Source organism: Chrysochloris asiatica, unplaced genomic scaffold, assembly GCF_000296735.1.
Source record: "Chrysochloris asiatica unplaced genomic scaffold, ChrAsi1.0 scaffold00038, whole genome shotgun sequence".
Taxonomy (NCBI): domain Eukaryota; kingdom Metazoa; phylum Chordata; class Mammalia; order Afrosoricida; family Chrysochloridae; genus Chrysochloris; species Chrysochloris asiatica.
In genome coordinates this window covers 2433822-2448916 of record NW_006408556.1, presented here as the reverse complement: position 1 = coordinate 2448916, position 15095 = coordinate 2433822, and the positions used below count along the sequence as shown (strand labels likewise).

The following is a 15095-nucleotide window of genomic DNA, read 5'->3' as shown; positions in this document are numbered from 1 at the left end:
GTCTCTCATACTTCAAACATATTGTCAGGAGGGACCAGTTGCTGGAGAAAGATATCATGTTTGGTAAGATGGAGGGTCAGAGAAAAAGAGTAAGACTCCCAGCGAGATGGATTGGCAAAGTGGCAGCATCAGTGGGCACAAGCGTGGCAACAATAGTGAGGTTGGCCCAGGATCGGGCAGTGTTTTGTTCTGCTGTGCATAAGGTCTCTATGAGTCAGTACTGACTCGGCACCTAACAACAACAAAGGAGTTCTGGTGTGGTGCTGCGGGTTAATACATTGGACTGCAAGGCCATTTAGAGTTGCAAGGTCAGAGGTTCAAGTTTACCAGCTGCTTCTTAGAAACTCTATAGAGGGCCACAATGAGTTGGTGGCACTTAACAATAGCAAAACCTTCCCTTTAAGAAGGCTTTAGGATAAGTGCTGGACCACAAGGTTGATTTGAACCACAAGATTGCAGTTCAAACTCACCAGCTGCTCTTTGGAAACTCTATACAGGGTTGCTATGGGTAGGACCCTACTTGATGGCATTTAACAACAGAAAAACAAAGCCTTCCCCAAAGCACTGGCCCATAGCTTCCCGCGTACAGAGAGTTTCCTTGTGGGCCCTTTGTGGCTATATCTCAGTGTGACTGATGCCTGTGTTTCTTCTTGTTCTTAAGTATCATAGAGTCAATTCCGACTCATAGCGACCCTATGTAGGGTTTCCAAGGAGCAGATGGTGAGCTTGAATCAACAATCTTGAGACCTTGCAGTCCAGCGCATTAACCTACAGCGCCAAACCAGGACTCCCTGTCTTACTGTTTTAGAACCATTTTAACTTGCTGTGTGACTCTGGGAGAGTTATGTGCATTTCTGGGCTACTGGTTCACCTGCAGAATGGGATTAAGGAGACATTGCCATATTTTTGGCCTCTGAGGAGCTAACAGGGGAGGAAGTATTTTAATGAAATGAGTGAGCTGTTGGTTTCAGAGGTGCCTGTCAGAGCAGTTGAGGAGCTAAGGCCAGACTCTGGAGCCCCAACCTTCTCCTCTTCTTTGGGAAAATGAGGGGTGAGGGACGTCAGGGCCAGTCAGAGTCTCTGCTAGTGGAATTACTGGTGGAAGGAAAAGGTGGCCATTTATTTCACCTTGATGGAGGCACCAGGCAGGTCTAACCAATCCTAATTCATGCCTCTCTTCCAACTGACTAGGGAAGCTGGGGCACAAAAGGATCCAGCGACTTGCAGGCTTTCATGTGACAAATCCCTAGGAAAGGGGTCCTTGGGATGGGCCCCCTAGCCAAGCCCTGCCTCAGCCTTAGCCTCCAGCTCTTCTCCCTGTGGCCTTCTAAATTGAGGGGAGGGTGACTGCTGATTTGGAGCAGGGAGGCTGGGGAGGGAAGGAACCCCCAGGGGAAATTAGCCCAAATTAGCAGTGAGAATGGGGAAGAGCTGGTGTTCTCTCCTCTACCCTAGATGATAAATATTTAATCACAATGACAATAATAATGATCATGATAGTGTGCAATAGCTCAGGCCGTAACCTGAGCCCCACTCTCAGAGGAAGTAAGGGAGAGAGAAAGAGCAAGCTAGAAACTGAGAGAGAAAGTCAGCAAGAGGGAGAGCGAAGGAGGGAGGACTGGCAAGAGACTAGGAAGGAGGCTCACTCCTGATCGAAGAGATGCTAGATTTACTCTCTGCCTGGACTATTGGGTAAGGAGTCCTGGTGGCACTGTGGGTTAAGCGTTGTACTTAACCCACAGTGTCACCAGCAGTTCAAACCTGCTAGCTGCTCCATGAGAGAAAGATGAGGTTGTTTGTTCACATAAAGATTTAGTCTCAGAAGCACTATATATCAGAATTGACTTGAGCACAGTGGGTTTTTTGGTGTGGGGTAGTTGGGCAGCTGAGAAGGAAATGTGAAAGCCCCAACTCCAACAGCACTATCTTTTCCCACACCCTCCCTTGGCTTTTAGAGTGAGCAGCCCCTCAGTGCTGCTTCCTATTGGGAACCACAGTCACACAGACTGATGTCTTCTTGGAGGGCCCCTTTTTGCCTTCCTCATTTATTAATCCTTCCTTGACAGTCAAACCATCTTTGGTTCCAGGACTGGAACCTGGGAAACCTGGGTTTTGGTGTTCTGTTGTTTCCTGACTTGTGTGATTTGGGCAAATGTTTTCCTGCTTCAGGCCTTAGTTTCTTCGTCTCTAAAATGGGCTTGTAGCCCCTGTGCCTCAGAGATGGGCCCAGTGGGACTGGTTTCTTGCTATTCCTTCTTATAGGTAAGTGTTTCCTTCAGGTAGGTGAGTGTTGAGGAAGGTGCCTCATCTTCCCAAGCTAGTTTAAGGCTGTTTCATGGGAAGTGTATTCTTTGATGTCCAGGTTTGATGGCTGAGGGTATAGGCTTTAAGAAGTCTTCAAACCTGACCTAATTTCTGCCTTAAGTGTTCCCATTTTAAAAGTGTTGAGCAGTAGCCGGGAGGAAACCAAGTTGAGGAGATTTGTGGAGAGTCTTTGGAGATAACCTCCAGCATCTCCCTCTCTCAGGCTTCTGATGAGAGATCAGAATAGCTAATGTCTTCTTTGGGCTTCTGTTTGATACTGTCTCTCTCTCTTTTCTAAGGTTGGTAGGAGGAGAGAATTGGAGCTGTTTTCTCTTGATGCCAAGATATAGAAAACTAGGAGCACGCATCTTTCCACAATCGTCCACAGAAGAGAGCTGGCCTGCAGGACGTGGGGACGAAGACCAGAACATTACTGCCACTCCAGTCTGTGACCATGAACTGTACAGGCCACTGAGCATTGTCCTGCAACGAGAGCACACCAGCATGGTCCACCCTGTTGGCAGCTCTCTGCCACCCTGCTGCTAAAGCTGCCCTGGAGAGACTTGTGGGGGCCACACTGCCCAGGCTCACCCAGGCTGTGCAGCCAGGGGCCTGCCAGGGCTAGGAGTGGGGCCGGCCATTCATGGGTCTCTAGGGATTTCCGAGATGCCTGGGAAGAGAGGCTGTGGCTGGTGGCGGGCCCGACTGCCCCTTTGCCTGCTCCTCAGCCTTTACGGCCCCTGGGTGCCTTCCTCCCTGGGAAAGCCAAAGGGCCACCCCCACATGAACTCCATCCGCATAGATGGGGACATCACGCTGGGTGGCCTGTTTCCTGTGCATGGCCGGGGCTCTGAGGGCAAGGCCTGCGGAGAGCTCAAGAAAGAAAAGGGCATCCACCGGCTGGAGGCCATGCTCTTTGCTCTGGACCGCATCAACAATGACCCGGACCTGCTGCCCAACATCACACTGGGCGCCCGCATCCTGGACACCTGCTCCAGGGATACCCATGCCCTGGAGCAGTCGCTGACCTTTGTGCAGGCGCTCATTGAGAAGGACGGCACGGAGGTCCGCTGTGGCAGTGGCGGTCCACCCATCATCACCAAGCCTGAGCGTGTGGTGGGGGTCATCGGTGCTTCAGGGAGCTCCGTCTCCATCATGGTGGCCAACATTCTTCGTCTCTTCAAGGTTAGTGCCCGACCATTTGGCCTCAGATGTAGTCTTCCACCAACAGGTTTAGCCCAGCGCCTTGGTCTTCTCTTCTAGACTCAAGGGCAGTGAGTTTTCCCTCAGAACAGTATTTGAGAATTTTGGGTAATCCCGTGTTTCCAGCGTGGGCACAGCAGAGAGGAGGTATTGAAGGACCTAGTTTGTTACCACTGACTGAGGTGCTGAAACAGCACCTGTCTCCAAGAGCTCTGAGGTCAACTCCATCCCTCTTCTGGAAATTCTGAACCTGACTGAAGGGACAGGGAAGTGCTGGAGAGCCACAGAAGGGAGGAGATAGGCAGGCAGACAGACAGACAGATACAATCATAAGAGAGACAGAAGGGACCTGTGAATGTTGGAGATTGCTCAGGAGAAAAAGAAAGACTATTGTTTTGATGCTGTTTTACAATAATTGCAATTCCCAAGAAAGAAATGTTATTCTTTCGAATGCTCCGGGAAACTCCACGTGGCCCTCCCACCCCACCCTGGGATTATGGTTAGAAAACGTGTCCTGATTTTTGGGGCCAGAGCGTAGGGCCCTAGAGCCAGCAGGGAATGGAGATGAGGATGGGAAAGCAGACCTCGAGGGAGCAGGCGGTCTTGTTTCTGGAGCCTGCGCCCAAGCCTCCCTCTCTTATTTCCTCCCTTCTGCCCTCCTTCCTGCACACCTTCCTCCTTTCCATTCTGGAATCTTTCCCTGCCCCCTCCTCGCTGCTTTCCTTCCTCTCTTCCCGGGGCAAGAGCTGCTGATTTGCAATTCAATTGGAGCCAAGTGCTTCGCTAAGCTGCTAAAACAACTGAAAGCTACCGGGTAGAGAGAAAAACATTTCAAGCATTTTACCAATAATTATGTGCCCGCTCCTTTCTCGGAGCCTGCCTTGTTTGCTCTGTGTGAGTGTGTGTGTGTGTGTGTGTGTGTGTGTGTGTGTGTGTGTGTGTGAGAGAGAGAGAGAGAGAGAGAGAGAGAGAGGGAGAATGAGAGAGATGGAGAGGAAAGCAGAAGGGCCACACTGAGGGAACCACTGAGCTCCCCCCTCGCCCCACCCTGCTGTTATTTCTCAGGAGCTGGCCCTCTCTCTCAGAGTCCCTGGGTAACCTGACAGAGGCTTTTTGGTCCTATGAAGAGTAGACATAGCTGAGGCTGGGTACCACTCACCTCGACCTTTTCTGGAACCCATTAACCTAACTCCCAAGGTACAATCTGTGTTTGGGAGCATATCTAGAAGGGGGATGCATGGAGGGGAGAGTCTAGCTTGGGGGTGGGGGAGTTGGGGAGGTGGTGCTAGAAGAAATTGGGCCGGTGTGGGCAGAAAGGAGGCTACAGTGGTTCTGTCAAGGAATCTGGCTGGTCTTGGGCCTCCCAGACTTTGGGGTACAGGTGCCCCCTGTCCACAGCAGTCCCATGTTCTCACACAAAGGGAGATTCTTCTGATGATCTGGAAGAAAATACTATTTGCATTTTGAAGCAAATGGATGCATTACAAAGGATGCAACATTTGAGTGCAGTTTTAAGGGAATTTTGCCTTTGCAATGGACCATATGAACACCCTGGGGGCTTGTGTTTACTCTCTCAGTTTGGAGGTGATAGTTTGGTTCAGTCCTGCCATCTAACTCTATTTGCAGTGAGGAGAAGCGGGGGAACCCAGAGTTTGGCTGCTTTGAGCCAGGGCCTAGTGGTGGCTGGGGATAGCTGAGTCATCACTTCTGCTGGTCTGGTCCAGGCCTGGGAGGCTAGGCAGCCAGGGCTGGCCAGCAGCTGCGACAAGACTTGGACTCCTGGTCATGCTATCACACCCCAGGCCACTGGTGGGGCTGCAGCATTCTCCTTATCTGAGCTTTTCATTCAACACTTTGTGTGATTCTGAGTGTTTTAGAAAGATGGTAAAACAGCCCAGCCCAGCTTTTGACTTCTTAGGGAGGTGAAGAGCCTCACAGGGCCCAGGGCGCCCATCCTTTGGCACAGGACAAAGTTTCAGGGACAGAACAGTGACTGTCAGCATCAGTGGTAGACCCTAAAGCATAAGGTAAAGGGCTTAGTGCCCCAAACATGGATGAGAACGGGGAATCTTGGGAAGGATTGGGACGGCTTGGGAAGTTTGGGGATAGGCCCAAGTGCCGTAAGAGCTCAGGGGCTCACAGGTGGTCTTCATCCTCTGCCCATGTAGTCAGATCTGAGGGTGGCCACAGCCTCAATGCAGTCTGTGCTCCTCAGACCAGAGGGGTGGAGTGGACTAGGGTAGGGGGCCAAGAGTCCTCCAGGCTGCTCAGAGAACAGAGACACAGGACTCGGGAGGAGAGGGAAGTGGGGTGGAGAAGGAAAGTGTTGGGTAGGGGAAGGGAAGGGTGGGAGGTGGGAAGAATGAGGAGAGAGTCAGAGGGGAAGACTGACAGCTGTGGTCTGTGTTCCCTGGGTCCCTTTTAACAGCATTAATGTTCCAGTCTGGCGACAAGAGGGCTCCTCAATAATTAAACTGGAAAAAAATGAGAGGCTGGGTGAGAAACTTGAAAGCCATTTACAGAGGCTAAAAGATTGAACTTTGGAGAGGGAGGTCAGGAGTGGGAGCTTCAGGAAGGAGAGGCTGAGGGAGGGACATCTGGGGGGAACAGGAGGAAGTCCTAACCCTGCAGGCCCGAGGGGCCTGAGCTGGCAGGTGTCCATTTCAAAGGGCACCTTAGTGGTCCCAGCCCCTCTCCCTCTTCCCTTACAAGGCCGTCAGTGGGGCCTCAAAGCTGTAATTGAGTATAGCTTTCCTTCTTCTGAGAGATGGATTTCCGGTGCATGTAAGGAGGCGCTCTGGGTTTGGGATACAAGGGGTGATTTCCTGCCTGAAGAACACTAATGGGATGTAGTCAGGGCCAGGGTGGGAGCTGTCAAAGCTGGAAGGGGTTCTGGTCTATAGATGTGGAAACCCAGCTCCCAGGTCTAACTCCTTCTAGACTGCCGGCCTGTATAAATAGGATCAGAATCAGAACTTGAACCCAGGCCATCTGTGGGGACCAGAAGTCCCACCTCTGCGAAGTCACAGGTCTGTTGGCTTGTAGTCCTGACTTCCCTGCTCCCATCCCCCTCCTTCATTCTCATTTTGGCTCCATTTCCTAGGTCAGGGAGTATTGCTGGTTATATAGAAAACCTCTGGAGGAGATTCCAAACCTAGAGGGCATGGCCCCTATTTCTGGAACCAGTTTGGCCTGGGCTTGAATCCCGTATCCACCAGAGGTATCTAACCCCTAACTTTATATATCAGTCATGCACACCATAGTGTAAATAAGCCACCAAGCTCTTTTCCTTATTGCTTGAGACTGCAGTTATTTAAGGCAGGTGTGTGTGTGTGTATGCCTCAGTTTCCACATTTATAAAATGGGGATGATACTAGGTATGGGAATGAAGAGTTAATGCTTGGAAAAGGCCTAGCACAGTGCCTGGCACACAGTCAGTCCAAAGGAAATGCCATTGCACAGCTTGTCGCTGGACCTTAAGTCAGCAGGAGAGACTCCACCAATGCAGAAGAGGCTGGAACGGATGGGCAGTGACAGACGGTGACCTTTGTGGTTGATCCTGGAGAGGCCCCCACCATCTGCTGGGCCTCTTGTGTCTTCCTGACATAAGCTCTGTGCTTAGAGTGTTGAGACTGTGCAGCCAAGTTAACTTTCAGATAATGGGCATTTTCTTGCTGTCGTAACACTGGGGCTTGGGGAGAGAGAGAGAGAGAGAGAGGTGGTGTGGAGGGAGGACAGGAAGGGTCAGGCAGGAGAGAAGACACAGAGACACTAGCCAGCCATCACCCCACATGGGACTGGAGGGACTGTTCCCATTGTTGCCTGCCTGGCACTTTCCTCGGCTGTCTCTCAGTGCCTAAGGCTTCTGGGAAAACTTGTGGCTTAGATAACACACAGTTTTCTGTTGGGGATGTGTCTTTTGTGTTATCCAAGTGTTTTCACAGCAAAACCAAGAGGAACTTCAGAGTCCATTCACACACTCCCCCCCCCCCATCTTCCCCATTTCCCTTGCCAGCTCTGTCCTTTCAGCGTTTGGACCAAAAAGTGAGCAGCAACTTTGACCACCCTCTCCCACCCCACATTCTACCTGTTGGTAAATCCTGCTGGATTTTGTGCAGATTCAGCGTGTATCTGGATATTACCACTCTTCACCCTGTGGTCTCATGCTTGAACCTCCTTTCTCTTTTCCCTGCTCCACAGCCAGACCTTTCCTCAAGCCTGAGGAGGAAAATCTAAATTAGATCAACTCACTCCCCTGCTTAAATCCTGTATTGGCTTCCTGCTGCTCTTAGATTACAATTTAAACTCCTTGCCTGGCTGAGAGGCCTTGTGCTGCTCTTTGCCCCTGGCCACATCCCTTTGTCTCTCCTGGGCAGCCCCACACCAGTCATACTGTTTTCTTTATGTTCCTTGGAGATACCATGCTATTTGTCCACTGCAGGGCCTTTGCATCTGCTGTACCCTCTGCCTGTAAAGTTCCTTCTTTGCTCTTCATGAAGCTGAATTCTTCTCATTTAGAGAAGCTCTCTTGTCTCCGTTGATTCCGTCTCATCTCCCTGTTCTTTTCCATCATGACAATCATCACAGTTTGCACCCACATACACATTTGTTTGCTTACTTGTTTTCTTGTTTACTTACCCCTGTAGGCCCCTGAGTCAAATCTGGCCCATCTCCTGCTTTTGGCCCACAAACTAAGAATGGGCTTTATGTTTTTAATTACTTGGAAAAAAAAAAAGTCAAAAGTAAAATGTCGTTTCATGATGTAAAATTATATGAATGAATTATTTGAGTGTCCTTAAATAAAGTTTTATTGAAACACAGTCACTTTAGTGATAAGCAGAGAATTGAGTAGACAAGACAGACACTGGCTGACAGCTGCTCTAGACTAAACACTCACCTCTAGCACTCATGGGAGTCCTGGTGTGGCTTTGTAGGATAAGCACTGACTGCTAATTGCAAGATCGGTGCTTCAAACCCATCGAAAGCTCTTTGGAAAGCATAAGTTACACAGGGTCACTAGGAGTTGGAACTAACTCGGCAGCATTAAACAACAACAACAAAGTACTCATGGCGAACCTTAATGGAGCTGTGGGTTAAGCATTGGACTGCTAACCAAAGGGTCAATGGTTCAAACCCACAAGCCACTCCTTGTGAGAAAGATGAGGGTGTCTGTCCCTCTAGGGTTACTATGAGTAGAAATCAACTTGATGGTAGTGAGTTTTTAGTTTTTAGTATTTCTGGGTACGCTTAACTTCTAACTTTAAGATTGGAGGTTTGAGTCCACCCAGAGGCAACTCAGAAGAAAGGTCTGGCAATCTACTTCCAGAAAACCAGCCATTAACAGTCCTATGGAGCACAGCTCTACTCTGCCATATGGGGTCTCCGTGCGTCAGAGGTGACCTGATGGCAGCTGGTAGGCCTCCCAGCTGGTGCCTGGCCTGTGGCGGTAGGCTGTCAGGGAATCTTGACTGAGTGGACTACTCGTGGAGGGATGGGGGATGAGAGTGCGATGTCTGCAGCCCCCCACACCACCAGGAACTGTAGCAACAACAAGGCAGCTGTGGTGTGAGCTCTGTCTCCGAATCTCTGCATTAGCTCCTGGCTGTGGGGCTGGGGCCTGGGCCCACCTTACCACTGAGGCAAGCCAGTGCCCACCAATTTGGAGATTCCAGGGACACCTGGATGTGTTTCCTTACCCAAAACACCTCCTTTTGCTCCTCACCGATTTAAGGAATTCCTTTCACTTAAAAGCTTTACTCCCTGGTAAACGGTGTCCCACGGACCACTTTAGAATCTTATTAGAGATTGGTCCTAATGGGGCTTGATCAATAAAAGTTCAGGGGTGTGTGTGTGAAGAAGGAGCCTCCCCTAAGGGGTAGCTGAGGTGGAATAAAGCATACCATTTACATAGTACTTATCCTGTAAGGGGCTGGCACAGTGGACTAAGCGCTGAGTTGCTAACAACAAACTTGGTGGTTCAAATCCATCAACCTTTCCATGGGGGAAAGATGAGCCTTCTCCCATAAAGATTTTCAGTCTCAGAAACCCTACGGAGCAGTTCTTCTTTGTCCTACTGGCTGCGATTGTTGTTGTTATGTGCCATGGAGTCGGTTCCTACTCATAGCGACCTTGTACAGGGTTTCCGAGGCTGTAAATCTTTATAGGAGCAGAAAGCCTCATCTTTCTCCCGCGGAACACCTGGTAGTTATGAACTGCTAACCTTGAGGTTCATAGCCTGATTCGTAACCACTACGCTACCAGAGCTCCTTGGCTGTGATAGGGAGTTAGAATCAATTGTTGGTTTTATCCTGTCCTAGACGTTGTATGGAGTCTTTGGTGTGGCGCTGTGGGATAAGCATTGGCCTGTCAACCTCAAGATCAGCAGTTCAAACCCACCAGTTTCTTCTTGGAAATCCTATACAGGGTCGCTATGAGTCAGAACAGACTCGAAGGCACTTAACACCAACAATGATTTTGTACTAAGAACTTAATCCTCACAGCACACTGTTGGGATAGCTGTATAATGGTTATCCCCATTTTACAGATGGGGAACTGAGGCACAGAGAAGTATAAGCAAATTGTCCAAGGTCACACAGCTAGGATACAAATCTGGACTGTTTGATTCTGAACCCACTCACTCTCTTCACCATGTTGCTCTCCTATCATTTGGGCACTGGACAGATTTGGATTCAAGACCTGGACTAATGTTTACTCAATGTATGACTTCTTCAAGACTCAGTTTGCTCATCTGTAAAATTGGCATTATGATCTCACCTGATGTATTGAGAATGTGTGCAAAGCCTTTAATAGAGGCTTTGGGGATGCTGGTGTTACTAAAGCAGATTTTGATAGACATCTGAGAGCTTGTGAGGCACTGGTTCTCTGAGGGGTAGGGAAGGGGAGGACAGGAGGCAGCGTTGGAAGTGGGTCTTACTAGGGGACTGCTTGGGATTGTCCAGATGCTCCAGCCAGACCTGGTTTCTCTGGAGATTCCCCTGCCCCATGCAGCCCTCATGCCCACCTCCCCCAAGATGCACTGGAGTTGTAGAATGTCTCTGAAGATGGGAGAATTGGTTATGGGAGATTTTGGAGTGAAGCAGGCAGGATTTCAGCTCTGGTGTGTGGAGCCTGGACTGGCAATTGGGAGCATTATAGCAGAATTAAAAGGAGAACGCGGAGGTTTTTAGAGGCCCCTGGGAAAGCCCTTCTGGGAGATCCCTGGGGAAGAGGAGTTTCTGGAGCCCAGGTAGGGGCTGACAAGTCCCTGGGGCAGGGGTTGAGCCTAAGGGATCGCTGGTTGAAGACTGCTGGCTTCTGGCAGGCACCCTGTTGAACATATGGACTTGGGTTTGCCCTCGTATAAAATAAATTCATTCATTTAACAAACCTGTACTGAAGAGCTTCTGTGCCTGACGCTGTACCACAACAACGTTCTCTAGGTCGGCCACACATTGGAATCACTCGGGGAGTTTTTAAAATTCCTGGGACCTGAGTTCCCCAGATGATTCCAGTGTGTGCTCCCAGTGGAGAACCACAGTTCAAAGCACCTTTCCTAAAGAAGGAAATGAAACAGACAAAGGCCTTGCCCTGGTGGCACTTCCATGGTCTTCCCTGTTAAAAGGGGAAGGTAAGCACTGGGTGGGGTGAAGAGGGGGCAGAGGGAGGGTGGGGGTGTTGGAGGGTAGGCAGTGTACCACAGCAGCACCAAACAGGGGACTGGCTAGAGAGAATGAGAGGACTGGATGCCAAGTTAGACAGGATGTTGGGTGGGGATGGCCTTTGTGGAGAAGGGGCATTTGTGCAGAAACCTGAATGGAGTGAAGGGGTATTGCCTTGTGCATATCTGGAGGAAGAGTGTTCTATGTCCACAGGGCCGCTAACATCTCTGGGACTTACTCATCCTGTCTGTAAAATGGGCAGAACTGGGAGTGTGATGTGTTTCAGAGCGTGGCATTGGAGAGAGGTGAGAAGCAGGTGCCAGTGGACACAGTGGGGTCTTGATGCTTGCTCTCTCTTGCTGATAGTGTTCCAGGGGGCTTCTGAGGGAAGGGCTGTGGGTGTGATCTGAGCCTTGAAGGGTGGAGTCGGTGATGGAGAGGGCTTTTGGCACAGGGATGGTTCTGCTTGACTACCCCAGCTCTCTGTGTGGGATGGCAGGGGTGATGTAGGAGGGCTTGGTCCCCTCCCCAGTGGGGACCTTCCACAGCTGGGGGCAGGTGCTATGTTCTGGGTGTGGTTCTGCTGTCCTCCCTATAAAGGGAACGCATTGGGTTAGACAGCTCTGTCCTCCACTTTTCCCCCACTTTGTGTTGGAAATATACATAAAACCTTCACCAAGTCAACAATTTCTACAAGTACCATTCAGTGATATTGATTACATTCTTCAAGTTCTACAACCGTTTTCTCTATCCTTTCCCAAATCATTCCATCACCATTAGCTTAAACTCAATGCCCTCTAAGCAAACCCTTCCCCTTCTTCCCTTCCTCCCACCCTGGCTAACCACTAATCATCCCTGTTCTATATATTGCCTATTTTGTATAAGTGAGCTCATACAGTGTTTGTCTTTTTGCGACTAATTTCTTTCACTCAGCGTGATGTTTCCAGGTTCATCCACTTTGTGGCATGCATTTCGTTTCTCTTTACAGTTGAGTAATACTGTGGCGCTGTGGCTTAATGTGCTGGACTGAAAAGTCGGTGTGAACCACAAGGTCAGCAGCTCAAATTCACCAGCCGCTCCTCGGAAACCCTCTACAGGGTCACTATGAGATGGAACCGACTCGATGGCACTTAACATAGCAGTATTTGATTGTGTGTATCTACCACATTTTGCATGTTTATCCATTCATTGGTTGATGGGCAATTTGGTTGTTTCGGCATTTTGTCTGTTGTGAAAACAGCTGCATCAGTTTTAGTTGTGTCCCTGGTTTCACTTCTTCTGGGTATATACTTAGGATCAGGATCACTGGGTCATGTAGTAGCTCTATGATCAACTTTTGGAGGAAGTCACCAAATTGGTGCCCCCAACTTCCTTATCCGTCTCCTTTTCTGCTGGAGTCCATATTGCACAATTGGCAGTAACATTCCCAGACATTTTTCTCACCTGCCTGGGCCCTGCATGACCCTGAGTTGTCTTCACCTGGGTTGTGCCCCTTCTAGAATACCTTCCTGATATCTGCTGGAACATTGAGTCTTATAAACCTTTTTGATCTCTAAGGACAGAGATGATCCTGGGCAGGAGGGTGTCTGCACAGCACACCTGGGATTCCCCTCAACCTTTGGGCATGTTGAGGGTAGGATTGGTACTGGACTCTTTCAGTCATGATCAGAGACAGACAGACAGACAAAATCAGGGGAGCTACTGACCTTGGGATGAGGTGTTGAACTGTGTGCTGTGTCTGAGGTGGGGTGGGACTCACATCAAGCCTGAGAGATTAAACCCACTGTACCCACCCCACCCCACCCCACCCTCAAATGAGCCGTGCAGTTTTCATTTTCCTCCCAATTTATTAAAGTACCATTTTAATGACCCAGACATGTTAGAAATGAAGAGAAGGCAAATTCTACTTTAGATTCCAATTGACCTTTAAGCTCTCCACTTGCTCTGGCGGGTCTGGGCTGGGACGAGGTGATGAGAAGCAGGAGGCAGGCCTTGCGTCTTGGTTCTGTGACTGCCTCAGAATCAAGGTGGGTGCAGAGGAACAGTGAAGTTTTACCCCATTTCCCTGTAGGCGCTCCCTGCCTCCTTCTTTTTATCTAATTCTGGACTGTCTCTGTTTCCCTCTCATGTCTTCCTCCCCATTTCTCCTTCCTTTCCTATCCCTGCCAGACTTTTCTCTGGCTGTCTTTGGTTGGGAGACATGCCTAATGACCTGTAGTTAAGGGTAGGAGGCAATAGCGCCTGATAACTCACCTTGCTCCTTGCCAAAGGCATCACAGCCTCATGCCTGCTGTGGATACCAGTTTTCTGTCTACCTGGTTCCCACCTTGTTTATGGCTGTGGTCAGCTCAGTACTGACAAATTCCAGGTGGGCACCCACCCCACCTAGACTCATGGAGCCACCCTGTAGCCCCAGAAATTTCTTTTGAAAAGGTGACTTGGCTTTGAGTGTGTCTTGGCTTTGAGTGGTCTCTGGTGGCCCCAGGGAGGGTACAGTGACAGGGTAACAGGCGGTAGGGTTGGCTCTGCATCCTTTCCAGAGCTGTGACTATGGGGAGGCCAGACCAGTGGCAAGGATGGGAACCTGCTTCAAAGAGGCAAAATGACAGCGTGAATTCAAATCCCGGCTCTGCCACATACTTGTACTGGCTGTGTGGTCTTGAGCAGGTCACTTAACCTCTTTGGGCCTGAGTTTCCAGATCTATGAAATGGGTAGGGTGGTTGTTGAGTCTCTACTGGGACCATGTATAGGGACTGGCACAGTGATTCAATGCACATCATAGGCACTGAAATAAAATTAGCTATTATGAAGTGTGTTCAGGTGTGAGGAAGAGGCTGGATTCTCTTTCCCCTCCCTTCCTTTCATTCCCACATTTCTGGATCCCAGTTCTCTCCAGCTCTTAGCCCCTCCTGGAGTCTGCTGAGAGGTGCCCTAGAAGGAGTGTGTTCTGCTCAGCCCTGCTCCCACCCAGGGAAACAGGCTGCAGTCTGCTCTCCAGGCATCCATCCCCAAGGACTCAGGGGGAATTTAAAATTCATTATGACTGAATTATCCTGGTGGGAGGGCGCCTACTGAGCCCTGCCCTCCCTGATGAGAGTGGAGAGGGGCCCTAATGGGTCCTCAGGTGGCTGGGGTCAGAGCTGCCGAGTGAAGAGAGGCAGCACTTACCTTGATCCTTGTCTCCCTGGGGCTGTGGTTTTGGAGAAAGGAAAGGCAGCATTAACCTCTGTCAGGGCCTCAGGTCAGCACAGCCTCTTCCCCCCAGGCCCAGAGCAGCTTCCAGGCTTCTGCCCTCTGTCTTCTGAGCTCAGGTCCCCACCCAGAGCTGCCATAGAGGGCAATGAATCCCAGGTTAAGGTATAGCCAGGGGAGAGATTTTGAGATTTAGAACTGGTTTGTGTGTGTGTGTGTGTATGTGTGTGAGACTTCCAGGATTCTGTCTATTCAGAGAGGAAACTCCCAACAGGAAGTGGGGTGCACAGGGCCTTCACAAGTAAGCCTTTTATGTTATTGAAGGTGAGTGGCATCTTCAATGTGGGTCTGGCATGGAGGCGCTTTTCTCTTCACAGGGCCGATACATATGATGGGGCTTCCGGCAGTTTGTGGAAAAATTCTGCACACACAGACACACATATAATGAAGTATATCAAGAATATGAAAAATAATTAGGAATGATACAATAAACTGCCATGCACACATCACCTGACTTGCTCAGATATTAAAAATTCGACATAACAGCGCCAACACTTGTTTTCATTTTAAGAAAAGATTGTAAAATAACCAAAGAGTCTTCCATATACCACCTCCTCTTTCCACTTCTTTCTCTTCCTCCTCAGAGGCAACCACTGACCTGTCCTTTATGCTGTTGTTTTTTTGCATCAGTGGGCTCAAGTGTGGCAACAATTGTGAGGTTGGCCCAGGACCAGACA

General features: G+C 49.7%; 1 protein-coding gene across 2 annotated transcripts in view; it reads left to right on the top strand.

Moving 5' to 3' along the window:
- Positions 1-15095, top strand: part of GRM4 (glutamate receptor, metabotropic 4) — a 142301-nt gene that overhangs the window by 13928 nt on the left and 113278 nt on the right. The window contains exon 2 of one of the 2 annotated variants that reach the window (XM_006860371.1): positions 2604-3489. In XM_006860371.1, the coding sequence (XP_006860433.1) occupies positions 2971-3489 (519 nt within the window). In that variant the 5' untranslated portion in view covers positions 2604-2970. Of the gene's footprint in view, positions 1-2603; positions 3490-15095 lie in introns of those variants that run through there. The other variant, XM_006860372.1, reaches the window with a different exon arrangement.